At 40.1% G+C, this 16,188-nt stretch overlaps 2 protein-coding genes across 2 annotated transcripts; both read left to right on the top strand.

Annotated features, from left to right (window-relative positions):
* Positions 1-244: 244 nt before the first annotated feature.
* CCDC126 (coiled-coil domain containing 126) lies at positions 245-1,320 on the top strand (the record flags this gene model as incomplete). Its single annotated transcript, XM_079538390.1, has 2 exons — positions 245-482; positions 1,139-1,320. The coding sequence occupies 2 exons, from the start codon at positions 245-247 to the stop codon at positions 1,318-1,320; spliced, it is 420 nt and encodes a 139-aa protein (XP_079394516.1).
* A 7,416-nt stretch (positions 1,321-8,736) lies between these two features.
* On the top strand, positions 8,737-15,166 carry FAM221A (family with sequence similarity 221 member A; the record flags this gene model as incomplete). Its single annotated transcript, XM_079538381.1, has 7 exons — positions 8,737-8,792; positions 10,034-10,207; positions 10,713-10,903; positions 12,095-12,301; positions 13,075-13,185; positions 13,664-13,752; positions 15,104-15,166. 7 exons carry the CDS (start codon positions 8,737-8,739, stop codon positions 15,164-15,166), a joined length of 891 nt encoding a protein of 296 aa, XP_079394507.1.
* Positions 15,167-16,188: the final 1,022 nt, after the last annotated feature.

The following is a 16,188-nucleotide window of genomic DNA, read 5'->3' as shown; positions in this document are numbered from 1 at the left end:
TGCATTTGGAAAATTGTGTTTGTCATTGATGTCAACAACTATAGCAATTTTGAGTAACTAAGTAATGTTTTACAAATTTCAGGAATCAAGACCAGCTAAACTAAGAAGATGTATTCAAGATGATCCAGACAGAAGACTTCTTACTTTATAGAAATTCTGATTTCATTTAATATGTAATATCACTTGACTAACCTAGGTTCAGTTATTCTTCTTGAAAGTAAGACACCTGTGGCCTTCATCAGAAATGTTTCTAACATTTTCAAGAAAAAACATGTCCCAGAAACTAAGCATGTTTTTACTGGTTTTTGGAATCATTTGGGGTTTGATGTTGCTACGCTACACTTTCCAGTATCCAAGACGTCAAAGCAGTGCTGAGCTGCGTGGTCAGATATTAGACCTAAGTAAAAGATATGTCAAAGCACTGGCAGAAGAAAATAAGAACTTAATGAATGGTGGCAGCGGAGCCTCTGTAGCAGGATATGGTAAGAGGGAAAAAAAGCATCGTAATTGTTCAGATAACTTTTTAAGTGGAATCCATGAGGTGGTACTTCTTGAAGCAATATATGTTGATTGCTCTTTAAGAGAAAATATCTCTCTGTACTGATTATTTTGGTTTTAGTACCAGGTAAGTTTAAATTTCATCTTTGCCCCAAATTTGAGAGAAGACAGTGGTGCAGTGTGCTTTATAGCTTATGTAGGAAATGATATATTTTTAACAGCAGATTTTCTGTCACTTGGAGGAAAGTGTTTAGTAACTACTCTTTTATATTGGAAGGTATTTAAAAATATTCTATCACTGTCCAAAGCTGAATGGTGACACGTGGATATTATCTGGGTGAAATTTGAAATACTGCCTTTGAAGAATCACCACCCTTCTGTTTGAACTTGAAGTTTTGTTCTTAGATTCTTAATATTTAGCTGGCTTGCTTTACATCTTAGTATTATGAGGGTATCTTCCTAAAGTAACAAAGAAATTGTATTTAAAACAAACAAACACAAAAACTTTTAATTCTCCCACCCCTCAGTCTTTTTGAAATAGAATATTACACAGGATAACAAACTAAGATCTGAATATTTTGAAATAGCAGTTATTTTCTGCATGCAATAAATAACAGGAGTTTGTTTCATTGCCTTTCAGCTGATCTTAAGAGGACAATTGCTGTTCTTCTGGATGACATCTTACAGCGTCTTGTGAAATTGGAAAACAAAGTGGATTACATCATTGTGAATGGTTCAGCAACAAATACCACTAATGGAACTAGCAACCAAGTATCAGTAAATTCAATTAAACGTGCAAAAGCAGCTGGCAACATTAGATAGCAAAGCAGGCTGTGTTGTGTTGCTACACGTATGATAGGTCATAATTAAGACAAGCTTTATCTCTGGCTGGGGCAAAGCAGTAGCTGACTCTAAATGAAGCATACGCTGTTCTGTTGAAGAATGCCTGGATATGTGTGTATATATATAGGCCTAACTTATGTGCATAAGGTTCTTAAAGCACTATTTCATTGCCTTTGAGCAGTGCTTCTAAAGCGATCCTTGTTGTCTTTAAAAATATTTTGATATCATGATTTGATGTAGTATGCCCTTGGATAATAACAGTAAATGGACAGCAATGAGGTACTTAGAGGTAGGTTTATAAATGTATTTAATTAAGTATAATTATAGCATATCTTTGGGGTAGGTGAGCAGCGTTGTAGCTTATTCATTTTTGTGATCTGCATTAAACAGGTAACTGAGGAGAACATCATTAAACAGATGTTAGAAAACGTGTATACTTAACAGTATTTTGTTACTCATTTGCTAAAATATTAAATTGAGGATAGCGCTTTGGGGGGGATAGCATTTTAGAATTGTGACCCAAAGAATGTCTTTATTTGCACTATCAGAATAGCTAGAGAGAATTTACTGTATATTTAAGAAAATTAGTTACAATAGGAAAACATCCCAGGTAGTTACACTGTCCAGGTGTATCCGTGTGTCACAATTAAGGCAGTTAGATTACGAGAAGCAAACATAACCTGTGATATCTTACGATTGTTTCTTACTAAGATATTTAAGTGTATGTATTTTTTAACTGCAGATGAAACTATTTAAGTGATGGAAATAAGTTTTAGATATGTGAATACTGTTTATTTTTATTCACTGCTGTTTCTTTTTAACTCGTGAGTAACTTGTGATTTGTGATGAGAATAGCACACCAGCTCCCTGGAATGCTTCCTTATCAGGAGGGAGAGCAGCGAAGGGAGACGAGGCATCTCTGCCTTTAACAGAGATATGTACTAAAGGTGTCTTACCATGGAATATTTCAGAGCTAAGGTAATGTTTGCCTTATGTCTAAGTTAGCCTTATAGCAAAGCGAATTGCAGTGTGGATGCACTGTATTCCAAATGTTACTGAAGTCATATTGAAGTGCCACTGAGCCTGCTTTTTTAAAATGTAGTGAATGGTGAATGTTTTGCAGGGAGGGGAAGGGTATGTTCAGGGACTTTTGCCAAAAATGTGCTAGTTATTTATCTTTTAATGTGATGGGTCTTCTTCTTTGCTTTTTTTTTTTTTTTTTTTTTAAGTAATGTCTAATTTTAATTAAGGAAAAACATGCAGTAAAAATGGAGGTGCTGGATGATATACCATCCAAAGTTCCGTGTCCTTTTTTCTTTTTTTCCCCTGCTGTTACTCTGGATTTGTATGATGGAAAATGTAGTTAGAACCATAGCAGACAGATAACATTTTTTTTTCCTGTCAAATTGTGTGTAAAGTTGTACTTCCTTGCAGAAAGAGAAAAATAAATTTTTAATTGTACTTACAAAGACTCCTGTGTGTTGTTTTTTTAAACAGTGCTGTCATTCTTAATGTGCCTCAGGTGTTTCAGGAAAATTGTACGTCTCTGAGGTCTAGTAGGAGGTTTAGTGGTAACATCTACTACACTTGCAGCTGAATCACCAGATCCTCTTACTGTCTAATGTTTGGGAAACTTTCAGACTGGAGGTGTGTGGAGAAAGATACTGAAATGTAACAAAACAGACCTGTTTTAAATCTTTAATCATGAAGACCCCACTCTTAAATTAAAAGTGAGTAAGAGAAGTGCCATCTGCAAGTTTGTAATGTAGAGGTAGGTTTTTATATCTCTCTGTGCTTTTTATTCCTTGTCTGTTTGATCTGTAGCAATAGAAACCTTGGTGGTGCTCCTTGGCACTATGCAGAGTAATGGAGGTGTCTTTGTTTGTGTATGTAAAGCATCTTCTCTTTTTCTTGTAAGGGTATATGAAGTCAAAAACAAATTTAAGGATTGCTGAAGAAACCTAAAAAAAAAGCTGCCAGGTGTATATTTGTCTCTGTGCGCACACAGTTTGAACAGGATTTTGGAAACAGACACATACTGACTTAAATGCAGTTATGTACCCCTCATAGTAATTCATGGTTGCATTAGTGAAGTTGCTTTTCTCAGTGTCGCGATGACTTACACGAGTTGTCTTGTATTTAATGTGTGTGTATGTAGGAAGAACAGCAAACAAGCAGTAGTATGAATGTTCTTTTCATAATACAGTTTATCAAGAAGCAAACTCAAAACATTCAACTAGCTTGTTGTACTTATTCTTACATGAAAGCAGCATTGCTAGGGCATGTATAGCATTATATCAGTATCCAAGATACATCTTGCCCCTTTCTTTGTGGCCGGTCCTGTTTGGTGCTGAGTGGTCCCACACTTTGGATGGATGAACAGATAGTCCACTGACGCCCACTAAAACTGCTCAAAGCAAATCTGTTCATCCATTGTTGGGATCACAGAATTTTTCTGATCTGTGTCCAATGAAATAAAAAGTAGTAATACAGCAGCGTAGCGCAAGAATGTAGTGGTTTTTGTAGACAGTGCTCTGAAACATCCATCTTCTTGGCAGCCAGTAATATGCTGCACAGTTGTCTATTCCAAGTATCTACTCAATATTCACTTTTCTTTAATGCAGTCATTAATGGGGTCTGGATAGATAGATGCAAATATTTTCGAGTAGAATTATCTAATGCTGACAATTCCAGATGGCATCGTCAGACTCATGAAGGAGGCAAGTTGCACAAGGGACCCAAGTGTTTCTTTGTGCAGATACTTAATGTGGAATTAACTGCCACAGGAAAATGATTGGGAAAGTAATTACATGAACTTTGAAATCTAAGTTGATTAAGTTTTCTTAAAATGTCTTCAAAACCATCAAATTCATGGAATGAACTAAACTTCCTAACCCAGTTAATTGGTGATTTATTTGTCAGATGATACAGGGTGTCAGTGGATATCTTTAACGATTAACCCAAATGCAACCTCCTTATCCAGGACTTTGATTAGTTTGTGTTGCACAACCGGCTGGCTGCCCGCAGGATTTGAGCTAATATATTTGACAGTACGGAAAAGGTTTTCTTTCAGAGGCAAGTTTTAATTTTATAGCAGCTAAAAAGGTGAATCGGACTTCTGCGATGTTGTATCCCAGTTGTTTTTGTTTTTGTTGCCTTATTTTTTATATTTTAATAAAATATAAAGTTTTGTAACTTCTAGACATCAACTATATATTTTGTGTGGCCCAAGACAATTCCTCTTCGTGCAGTCAGGATCATTAAGGTTGAGAAGACCTCTGGAATCTTCAAGTCTAGGCCTGCCAAAAGGTTGGACGCCCATGGAATAGACTGTTACTGAATTGATGCTTCACAAAGCCTTGGGTTCTCTGGGGTGATGCACACATACATTTTGTATCTCTTTAAAATGTCATTAAGATTCTTAAAATATGGCCCAAGTTGAAGGAAAAAAAAATCACATGATATACGTCAGTGTAATCACACCACTGAAATGCCAGTGGCATCACGTGCTGCAGAATTATCAGTAAGTGATGTAATTACTACAAATTTCCCACCTCTGTTTCTAAGCCCTCCAGTAAAAACCTTTCATTATGAGTTGGCCCTTGGTTCATTCATCAGCTTCCTGTGGTTGGTCAGTAGATGTCTAATCATGGTCTGTTTCTATGATGGCAAAACTGAAAAGAAATGTGTTGACATCTTTTACGTGCCCGTGAGCTAGAGCTAATCATAAGGTTTGTTTTTTTAATTGTAGCATATTGTATGGTCACTGCTAGAAGCGGATAGCGATAGCTTTTGTTTTCAAGTATATCAGAATATTGGTAAGAAGTGTGGAAGGAGGAAACAATTGGATGGAGACTGTTTCCATTATTCTTTATGCTACTCCAATTGGCCTCAGTTTTGGAGCAGCTAATTAGAGATGATCATTTACCAAACGCATACAAACAGAATGGCTGATTACTACTTTAAAAGGATGACTTAAGAGTCTAAAATACAGTTATTTCTGATTTACTTATTATTCCTTTAATAAATCAGCTCTTTTCTATTTACATAGGTATTCCACTGAGGTGATTTTTAAAGCACTTCTCGAACTTGCCAGGATTTTTTAAAAGTTGCACGTTTCATTGTTAACAGAGGGTGTTAATGGAGAGTGTCAGCACCCTGCGCAGCTTTAATCTGTTGCCTTTGATGTGTAGGTGGTACCTCAGGTCTCCCAGAGCTGTCCTGTGGGTGAGTGTCCATATGTTTAGCCCACTTCAATATGTTCCGAGAGCTTGGGCCAGCAATGCTTGTATGCTACGTGGCGGACACGGGAGGTAAAACAGCCATCTGGACTTTGCAGAATGATAGAATAGCCTGGGTTGAAAAGGACCACAATGATCATTTAGTTTCAACCCCCCTGCTATGTGCAGGGTTACTAACCACCAGACCAGGCTGCCAGAGCCACATCCAGCCTGGCCTTGTGTTTTTTGAACTTACCTTCTGGCACTCCTTGTTTGCAGTAGTGGAAAGCCCCACATGTGCTGATCTGAAGGTTTACTGTGCAAAGACTGGTTTGGCTTGGTATTTAATGATTGCGATTTCAGATGTCCACTAACAATCTCTTAAAAGGAATGGAGACAAGACAAGGTTTTCTAAATCCAAAATGTATTCCGGTACTTTTGCTGTGACACAGGAGCACTGGGTGCTTGAAATAGCCATGTTATAATTTTAGAAATGGATTTCTTTGTTGAAGTCTTTATGTCCGTTCCCAAAGAAACTGGTGAACACAAATTTGGATCCATACAGACACTGGGGCACTGCTGAGCTGAACCCTGGCTCTTTGTCACAGAGATCACTTGCTGGGATCAAACCTGTTAGTAGAGCCTTGGTTTTTAAGGTAGAGGATTAGTTGCTCTGGGGCAGGTGGCCCACAAAAATTTTTCTTAGTCCCAACACCTTCACACTGACTGCTTGTAGGTATTTTGATGCTGAAATATGGTACAGATGAATGTTTGTAGCCCTCACCAACAGCTGTCCTATTCAGAAACATGGCTCTGCATTCTGAACCCAAACTACTCAAGGGCACCATTTTATATGAAAGTTTCTTGGATGAGGTATGGGAAGGTGTGATCTGAAACTCTGCTCCTTCTGTGTGACCCAAGCTTGCCAGAGCCACTTCTCACTTTACTGGCAGAGCTGGGATCTCTGGCACTGATGAAATGTGCATACAGATGAGGCATTCCAGCTTTAGTGCAGCTCCTGTACAGCGCTGTGTTCCACAGTACGTGCTAATTCCATGTTTGCAGGGCTTGTCCTGCTTTCGAAGTTCCATCTCCCCTGTCTGTTTCAAAATGTTGGTCACTGTAGGAAATCTTTTTTTTCTTGGAGAGACATTCCTGACATTTGTTTTCCTCGTCTAACTGCTGCTTTGCAGGAGCGCTGACTGCCACCATGAGTTGCTCCCACATCATCTCTGCCTTTAAGATGTATAAATTCTGGGTACAGAGCTCAGAGGGGCAGATCTGTGCTGCAGTGCTGGCTGCTCTGTTGCCATTTCTTATACGTGGGGCATAGCTACAGGGCTAACAGCCCAACCATATGCCCTGTCACCTTGCTCAGATCCTGCTGGAAAGCTGACAGTGTCCCTGTGGTTTCAGCTCTCCGGGGGAGGCACTGGCAAAGCACTACCTTGGTCCTTGTGACACCGACACCTCTTCACCTTCTGTTTCCTTGCTGATGGCTTGCCCAGTGCAAAGCAATCCAGAGATTTCTTTGAACAGCCATGAATTTTTCAATAGGCATCTGTCACTTCACTGCTTGGAAGAGCTTTCCCTCTCGCTGTGACAGCCTGAGTATGAGCTCATGGCTTATGCTGATGTGCAATTTTAACATCAATTTCCTAAAGCTCGGTCCAGAAAAATACATCGTATCCTATGCTCTGACATTCAGTCACTGTGTGTGAAGTGCAAGGGTCCACGTGTTTGCATCAGGCAGTCAATTCATAGATAATGTAGTATCAGAAACAACCACTGTGGTCTGCCTGCTGCAGAAGAGTTGTGCTGCTGCTTGTGGTGCTTTGAGAGCTGAGGGGGAACTGCAGGTTGCCAGAAGCACCTGTGGCTATGGGCTGTTCCTTCAGTTGGCCTCCTTTTGTCTTGAACTATGGATGATTTATTTCATAAAAGATGAGCTTTCAAAGAGCATTAATGAGTTGGAGGTAACATTTATGATATCAGGAGGCAGCTTTGGTGTTCTACATGAAATAGATCTTCCAAGCTGTGCTGGGTAAATGGCAAGTGATTTTTTAGGACCAACAGCTCTGGATTACTTCACAATGATGGAGACTGTGCTGTACAGCAAATACTGCTGCTGGGTCACATCCTTCACATTCTGTGTAGATGCCTTCATTCACCAGAATGAAATGCTCCATAATGTCTAAGTTCACCCCTGGAGGAACCTTTAGGTTCAGGATGTACAAAATTACATTCAGGACTGGCAGAGGGTGGGGAGAGACCAAGGGGAGGTGGGCTCTTTGTTAAATGTGCACATTGTGGGGTGAGTCATAATAGTTATCTTCAGCATCAAGAATTACACAACATATGAAGGCAGGTCTGAAAGCAATGCCTCTGATTTCGTTATGTTGGCCCACAACGTCAGAGGTGGATGTTGGTGGTATGGCAGCACAGGTTGAAGCTTCCTATCAATATCCTGCTACATTTCATTGCTGTGTGACAGATGGCAGCAGAGGGGCAATCTGACAGGATGGCATCTGACATGGAAGCATTGATGAAGCAAAGGGCTGTCACGGAGTTCCTCTATGTGGGAAAAAATGGCACCGTTGACATTCATTAGCATTTGCTGGATGTTTATCGAGACCAAACAGCAGGTGTTTGAACAGTGATGTGGTGGGTAGTACCAGTGATGAGAACTGGTGTCACCTCTACGAGCCAGTCAGAGCAGTGAATTCCCCGTTGCAAAAAAAGTTCAAGACGAGGATTTGTACGTGGCCGGTTTGGGTGTGCAGTCCTCAACCACATAAGCTATGCCTGTCCGAGCACGTGACAGCTGACTGACTTACTGCACGGTGGGTGACGAATCCGCTTCTTGGCCGCTTCCACCCCTACTGCCCTGAACAACGATGGCTTCCGTTATACTGCAGGAACAAGCAGTGAAAGCCAAGCCGCGCGGGGCTGTGTTAGCCTTTATTTCACACGGAACGTTTCCAGGACTTCTGTTTGCTTACAGGCACGGCAGCAGGACGACAAGCAAACAGGTCCGTACCGGCAGCAGCCAAGGGCTGAGCGCAGCACGGAGCCGCTCCCCGCGCGCCGCAGTCAGTGCGCGCCTGCAAGGCTCGGGGTGCGCGGCCGCTGCCCGGCGGTGCGCGCGGGGCGGCCGCTGCCCGGCGGTCCGGGAATGGAGCGGCTGCCGGCGGACGCGGCGGCCTTGGAAGAGTACGCGGAGTACCGGCGGTGAGAGCGGGGCCCGGCCCGGCACGGGCATCCCGAGGGGAGGCGAGTTCTGGGAAACGCGGGTGGATCGCACCTTAAGTAATGCCTCCCGTTTATTTCCATGGAAACTACAACAGAGCGAGCACAGTAACGGTATTCGATAGAGCAAATTCTCAGCCACAAGGCACTACTTTCCAGTGCGGTCACCACCATCAGCTGTGCGTTGTCGCCCATGATGAACGAGAGCCTGCATGCCACACTCAGAAGAATCTGCACCAATGGAGGTGACCCACTGCTTCACAGCCACTGTGGCAAACATCACCGCTAGGAAAACGTTGCCCACACAGCCCATCTTTCATCGGCCCAAACAGAAGGCACCAAGTCTGCACTACCTGATGGGTGTGGTAGGAGTGCCGAGCCAAGATCAGCAGTCTTCTGAATGGGGTGTGGCCTGGCATTATGGTTTTACAAGGTTTTACAAGGGAAAGGCTGCTTTCTGTGGCCTGACTGGCAGTTTGAGCCTTCAGCTCAGTCAGAGGTCAGAGTTAAAGGTTTGTCCAAGTTCCAGGAAATCGCCCCTTTCCTGTCCCAAAGGACAGTGCCCATCTCTTTACCTGAAGGCAGTGTCTTGAACATTTTCTTTGATGGGGAATTTGTGTGTCACCACTCCATGGCCTGCCATCCTGTCGCTAGCTCGTAGCGATGATATGACATCTCATCACAGCTAATGATGTGATCCAGGAAACTGTCGCCTTCAGCCTCATACTGGTTCCGTAGGACCTGACAAACTCCCTCACAGTTGTCACTGCTGAAACGCACCGCCCATCGCCTCGCTGTGCTCACATCCACTGTTTGACCTCCGTTACCATTCAGCATGTATTGATGAATGTCAGTGGGTGCCATTTTTTCTTCATGGAGGAGTTGAGTGGCACACCTTTGCTTCATACACACGTCCATGTCAGATGCCATTCTTCAGCCTGCCCCTCCGCTGCCATCTGTCACAAGGCGATGCCATGTAACAGGATATTGGTGGGAATGTTCAACCCGTGCTGCCATACCACCAACATCCACCTCCGATCCTCCGATGTTGTGGGCTAGTATAATGAAATACTGGGCATCACTGTTGGAACAGACCTAATATATTACTAGAATAGTAATACACAACTTTTTGCTTTTACAGCAAAAATACCGTTATGTATTGTTTGATATACTGGGAAACCTTTTACTTTCTCCTTTTTGACTTTTTTATGACATGCTTACAGAATTGTAGGTGATGATGATGGAGGAAAGCTTTTTACCCCTGAGGAATACGAGGAGTACAAAAGAAAGGTGCTGCCCATCCGGCTGCAGAACAGGCTGTATGTCAGCTGGAGATCCCCCACGGGCATGGACTGCAAGCTGGTGGGACCAGAGACGCTGTGCTTCTGTACTCACCGGTGGGGTTCTTCGCTTTTTTTTCTGCACCTTTGTGTTCTTTTTACATCAAAGAAATTTACAATTTTCTAGATCCAAATACAGCACAGGCAAGTTAATTTCAGGTCTGTCTTGGAAAATTAGGTTTTGAATCATGAGATTTTTTTTTTTTTAATCTAAATACCAGTAACTTTTGTGCAGGCCAAAACAATTCTGCAGCCATCAATAAATTCAGCTTCAAGGCACAAGTTATTGTAGATCAGATTGATTGTGCTGGAGTTATCTGTAGGTGGGATTGGTTCCGACATTGTTATCAAAGTGAAACATAATTATCTGTAATATTTATAAAATAGATGGATGTAAATATACCTGATATTAAGTATCTGATTAAACATCAGTAATTAACAGTAATTAAGATAATTAAAGACCCTTCAACTCCTAAGTTGTAAGGTAAATTATAAGTCTTCTGACGAGTTTTATCACACGTACTAACAAGGTTATAAAAGCTGTTATTTTTGCCCATTTCAGGTATAAACAACACAAAACAGACTACAAAGTGATTCCCAAAGACCGTCCCATCTGTGTGCCATGCAGAGTGAGCCACTGTCCATGCCAGTCCTACCACTACGTTCCTCTCAATGGCACGCAGCCCATCCGCTGTAGGTGCAAACACTTTGCTGATCAGCACAGTGCAGCTCCTGGATTTTCCTGCAACTCGTGTAAGTTACCATCAGCTTGCAGCAACCTTCACTTGTGAACTGATTGGGAGCTGTGTCTGCCCAGAGCATTGCTAACTCTGTAACAAAGCAGCTCCCGAAGATACTGATTATTGGTCCAGAAAGGCAAATGGCAGCAAAATCCCACACAAAAGGTTTGGGAAAGCATTCGGGGGAAGCTTTTTGTTTCACTTGATTGAGGTTATTGTAATGAAACAGCAGTAATAACCATAGAAATTAAATAACGCACAAACTTCTTTGGAGCCTCACATCATATAAGCTGAAGATTTTTTCTTAGATTTCTATAATATTAGTGAATTTCTTTCTTGAAATCTATTTAATATGTTCAGTAAAAATCATAATCAGCTTTTGCTGGATGAGGTGAGAATCACATCCCACAGGATTAACATAAAATATTTATGTTATGTTATGTTATGACAGCCTTTCAAGTGTTTGCTCTGAATAATGTGTAAGACTTAAATGTGCAGTTGGATGGTTCAAAGTGGAACCTTAGAACAAAATGTTTTAAATAATCATTTATATCCTACACTTTTTCTTGTGTTTTTGAAAAGAGCAGGCACTTCTGAGAGCTTCAGAGATCGCACAGAGAAGGGCTAAGACTTGCTTCAGTGTTGTTTTATTGTAGTAGTGCTGCTCTAGCCTAGCTGTCAAACATGGTAGATAAATTAGATGTAATATTAACATTTAAAAAAGTACTTACTGTATGGTACATACAATATTTTGTATGAAAATACAGAGTAAGAACTCAATGACTGAAGAGTGCCCAAAACGAAGTAAGCAAGCCCTTCATGATTCTGAGAATGGCTCTACAAAATGACCTGTAACTGAGATTAGTTAGGGGCAGGTCATAAATAGATTTGTAATGCAGTCCTAAAAGAATAACGAAACATTTGTAGTTCTTGTGCAGAACTCTCTCCAGCAGAGCTTTATGATATTTGGTCTGAGCCTTACTTAGGGCAGATACACCTCTATATCTGTTTCATGCTGTGTTGAAAGGAGGCTGAGCAAAGACCAAATGCACAAGCTTCCCTATAGAAGATGTGGCTGGATGCTTTTGCAGTGAAGAAATTCTAGTTTTTGACAAGATCAGTTTGGAGAAATAGCGTTTTGTCTGCTGTGAGGTATAAATTCCATTACCATCTCCTTCAAAACATTTATTTATTCGTTAATTAGGTTCCACGTGTTCAGGATTTCACAGCTGCTTTACTTGTGGGTGCGGTAAGCCGACATACGCACATGAAACAGTAGTGGAAACGAAACAAGAGCGGTTAGCCCAGGGAAGGCCAGTTGGGCAGGATGTTCCCTATGCTGCTATGGGAGGACTGACTGGCTTCAGCTCACTGGCAGAAGGCTACATGAGACTTGATGACAGCGGAATAGGTGAGTGCAGCTGGCCTAAGATGAAATTTGAGTGCTCCAACTGGGTATTTTTGTGAAGTAGTCATTCAACAGAGACTTTCAGAGTCTGAAGGTGAACTGGATCAAAAGGAGTAGGACTTAAAGACAGACTTTTTTTCAGCAGTCCTTAATGTGTGAGGAGACCACTGCCCTGTCCAACTTCACGTAGTGAAATTATCAAAATGATGTTCTGTCAATAATTTCAGTGTTCGGCACAGTAGCTTCTAGCTGAATTGCATGTATTTTAAAGATAATTCTGCAACTTCTCTTTTTTTCTAATTTTCATTTTGTATTTATGTTAATCCTTTGGCATAATTCTTCCCAGATCTTCCTTTTTTATATTATTCCAACATTAACCCCTCTCCCCCCAGGTAGATCAGTGCCCATTCTGCACACACACACACACAAAACATCTGGACTTAGAAACCTCTGCTGCTCTGAGGTTTTGTGTCATATAGTAATGGACACATTCTATTCTGATATACTGTTTTATTTATTTCTTCCATGCACTCTCTGCTTCTTTTTTCATATTCTGATCTTCTTTCCTGAGTTTGTTGTGGTTTAGAAGCCATACTGTACCTGTATTAACTAAAGAACTGGAGATTTTCATTTCTTTTGAAGCCACTCTCTTTAACGTTTTTCTGCACAGTGTTTGTATGAATCTACACCTTTGTTTTGGCACCAGCATCTGTGTTTTTAATGCATCTTGCAAAGTGAATTTTTGTTGTCATTCAACTTATTTTTTTTTTTAACAGGGACTCCTTCTGCTGAGCTGTTAGAATCCCCTGTAACCAGCATGGATCATCCATTTCTAAAGGCATTTCAGGGACCTTCTGGCTCTGCTCAGACCATCTCGCAGCTAGCAGGTGGTATATTAGTAGAATAATACTTCTTACAATAAATGTATCATATAAAATCTAATTTATTTATGAGTTGTGGAATGTTTAGGGATAAAAATCAAAGTTAAATACTAAAACAAGTCTTGATGCCTGCTTATCTGGAAGTTAGTGCAGTTGTTTAGCTCAATCCAGTAAGAGTGCCTTCTGCCAGAAAGTCTTTTCTTCATGGAATTAGGAATCAGTTATGCTTGTTTTAGATCCCTTCTTTTGAGAAAGTATTTAGCCATTAATGTCACTGTTGAATTCCTGTTTATCATAGCTGCTAGCCTTAGACTAAAAGGGATACTCATTAGTTCAACTTCTGAGGTTTGTAACTTGCATATCAAGGTGTTTTACTACATCCATACCACATCTCATTTTTAAACTAGTTTTGCCAATACTGTGGAACAGAGAGTATCATCAGTGGAAAAGTTTTCTTGTTTTTTTGGTTTTTTTTTCTCTGTAGGTGGTTCCAGTGCCTCAGCGCAAGTTTCTCATGAAAGGCATTCAGAAGAAGATGACATGGCTTATTTTGAGAAGCGTTATCAGGAGCGGGCAAGTTATTGTATTTATTGCTTAAATTAAATATATTCTCTCAAAGTGATGGCTAAGAAAGTTAAACATCTAATTTAAGTGGCATATAAATGTATTATGTCATCTCTTCATGTGAAAAACTAGCCTATTAAGGTAAGGTTTGAAATACAATTATGTGCTATTGCAGGATGGTAGTGGTCAGTCATGTCTGGATGGTATTTGCCTTAAACAAATGGATTTTTATTGTGTTAACTCTTCATAACACTAAAAACTCCTAAAAGCTCAACTGCTGTTACACTTGCTTCTTGCAACAAGAAAACTGTTGGAGCTTTGTGAAACTTTAAGTCATTTTCTTTATTTTGGAAATCATTACAAAATGTGGTCAAACGTTGCAAATATGGGATCTATTTATAGGAGAAAATGTTATCATAACATTCAAATTGCTAAGTCTTTTCTCCATGCCAAGATTTTCTTTTCTCTGCAAGAGTTAGGAGGGATTTCAGTTACAGACCTCACACTCCAAATAAGGAAAGATGTTTTAGAATGAGTTCCTGTGTAGAAGTGTAGACATCTACAGGAATACTTAGCAGTCAGCTTGCTTCTGTACATCCTTTGCTTATTCTTAGTGTTACACAGGGGAAAAAAAACATGTTAAAAATACTGTTTTCTTTCTCCCTGCATTTCTGATAGCTACATACCCCTTTTGTATAATTGCTCTAAATAGGATCTCATTCACTTTAACATTTTATTTTATGATTTCAGTCACTTTTATATCTTTTATCACTTTTATAATAATACACGAGGAAAACTGTTGCTTCTGAAACCAACAGTTAGATTTGCTTGGACTAATTAGTAAGTCTTACTACAAAATGGATGAGGTGAAATAGGTGTGTGTTGGCAGATCATACCATGCTCTAAGAGCCTACTATGTGGAAAAAACCTGCTGAGAAGAGGTGACTGTGCTGAGCAAGGTGTTGAGATGCAGGTTTAACATCTACTTCAGCAACAAAATTTCACTGTGATTTTGTGCATGGCGGTTGTTCTGTGTCTGTTACACTGCTGTAATAAAACACCTGTAATTTTCATTGAGATTAAGATTAATCCATGAACTGAGGGAACACCTGCATTGCCATTATCAGAAATAAAGGCAGTCCTGGCTTGAATAGCAGAGGAGCTGCAGAGCTATGAAAGCACTCCTTTGTCACTTGATTCAAAAGTGAGAACTTCTGGGTTGAACTAAGAATAATCTCTACCTCTCTCTGTCCCATAAATCGCTGCTAAATTTGTGACTGGTTGTAGAGGCTCAATATTGCATTATTAGCCTACTTGCAAATTAACTCTTGAATCACTGTTGTAATTTTCTTTCTAACAGCTGAAAAAGGAGAAGGCTGCTAAAGGAAAAGAGAAAAGTCTGGTGCCATCAAAGAAGCCATGAGTTTAATGAATAAATATTAACTACATGGTTAATCATTTGTTACTTGTTGATTACATGTTAATTACATATTAATTGTTTATTGAAGAATATTTTGTCACTGTACCTATTTGTTTACTTCTTTCTTCCCTTCTTTATTCAGTTCTGTTCTTTTACCAAAATTAATTTTTAATTATCTTGTAATGAATTTGGTACTTTAATCCAAGTGTTTCTAGTTGCTAGAATTGTTATATAAGTATATAAAGTTATATAAGTATGGAAAATCATATTTAGAGATTTACAGAACTGTTACTTAAGGTCTGAGAAATAAGTGTTTTAAAGTATTACACTGCAGCAGGGCAAAGGAAGTATTGTACATCCCGTTCTTAGACTTTTATGATACCCTTTATTTACAGAATTGCTAGGACTCATCTTGTTCATGGATTTGTACTCGGTAGTGTTTGTTTTATTAACGCTAGCATTTTAATCATTAAATCGTTCATTTTTCTTTCTGTTGGTTCCGTCTCTGTTGCATAAAATTCAGATGTACCTTTTGTTTCTCACACTTCTCTAGGCTCTGTTCTTCCGATGTATATTTGTTACATCTGAAGTTCCATGTGCTCACAACCCCATTTCCACCCATTACTGGCTAGCTGAAAGGATCCTGCTGTCTGCATAGCAGTGACTGTCAGACTGAACTTTTGACAACATAAAGTGGACATGGATATGCTATTTATTGCACATAAGTAATTATATATCGCTTGATATAAAGTTCTTTATCCAACAGGTTCTCTTTCGTCGTGTCTAATGCAAGAGTCCCTCAGGACAGGAGATGTCCATTTGTTTTGTCTGTGCACAACTGTGGCAGCATGTATTGTACTAAAGGTTGTGGCCATTTGTGTGAAAACTTAAAATTAGGTAACGCTATGTGGTGCTTTAGGTCTGTTAAGTAGCACAATGCTGAATACCTGGCTGAGGCTGCAGGATGGTTGGAATTGGGAGGCAAAAATTGTGCCTGAGTTAACTTTGTAGGCTTGCCTGAAAAC

Source organism: Tetrao urogallus, assembly GCF_951394365.1.
Source record: "Tetrao urogallus genome assembly, chromosome: 7".
Lineage (NCBI taxonomy): Eukaryota > Metazoa > Chordata > Aves > Galliformes > Phasianidae > Tetrao > Tetrao urogallus.
This window is presented reverse-complemented; position numbering and strand designations above follow the sequence as displayed.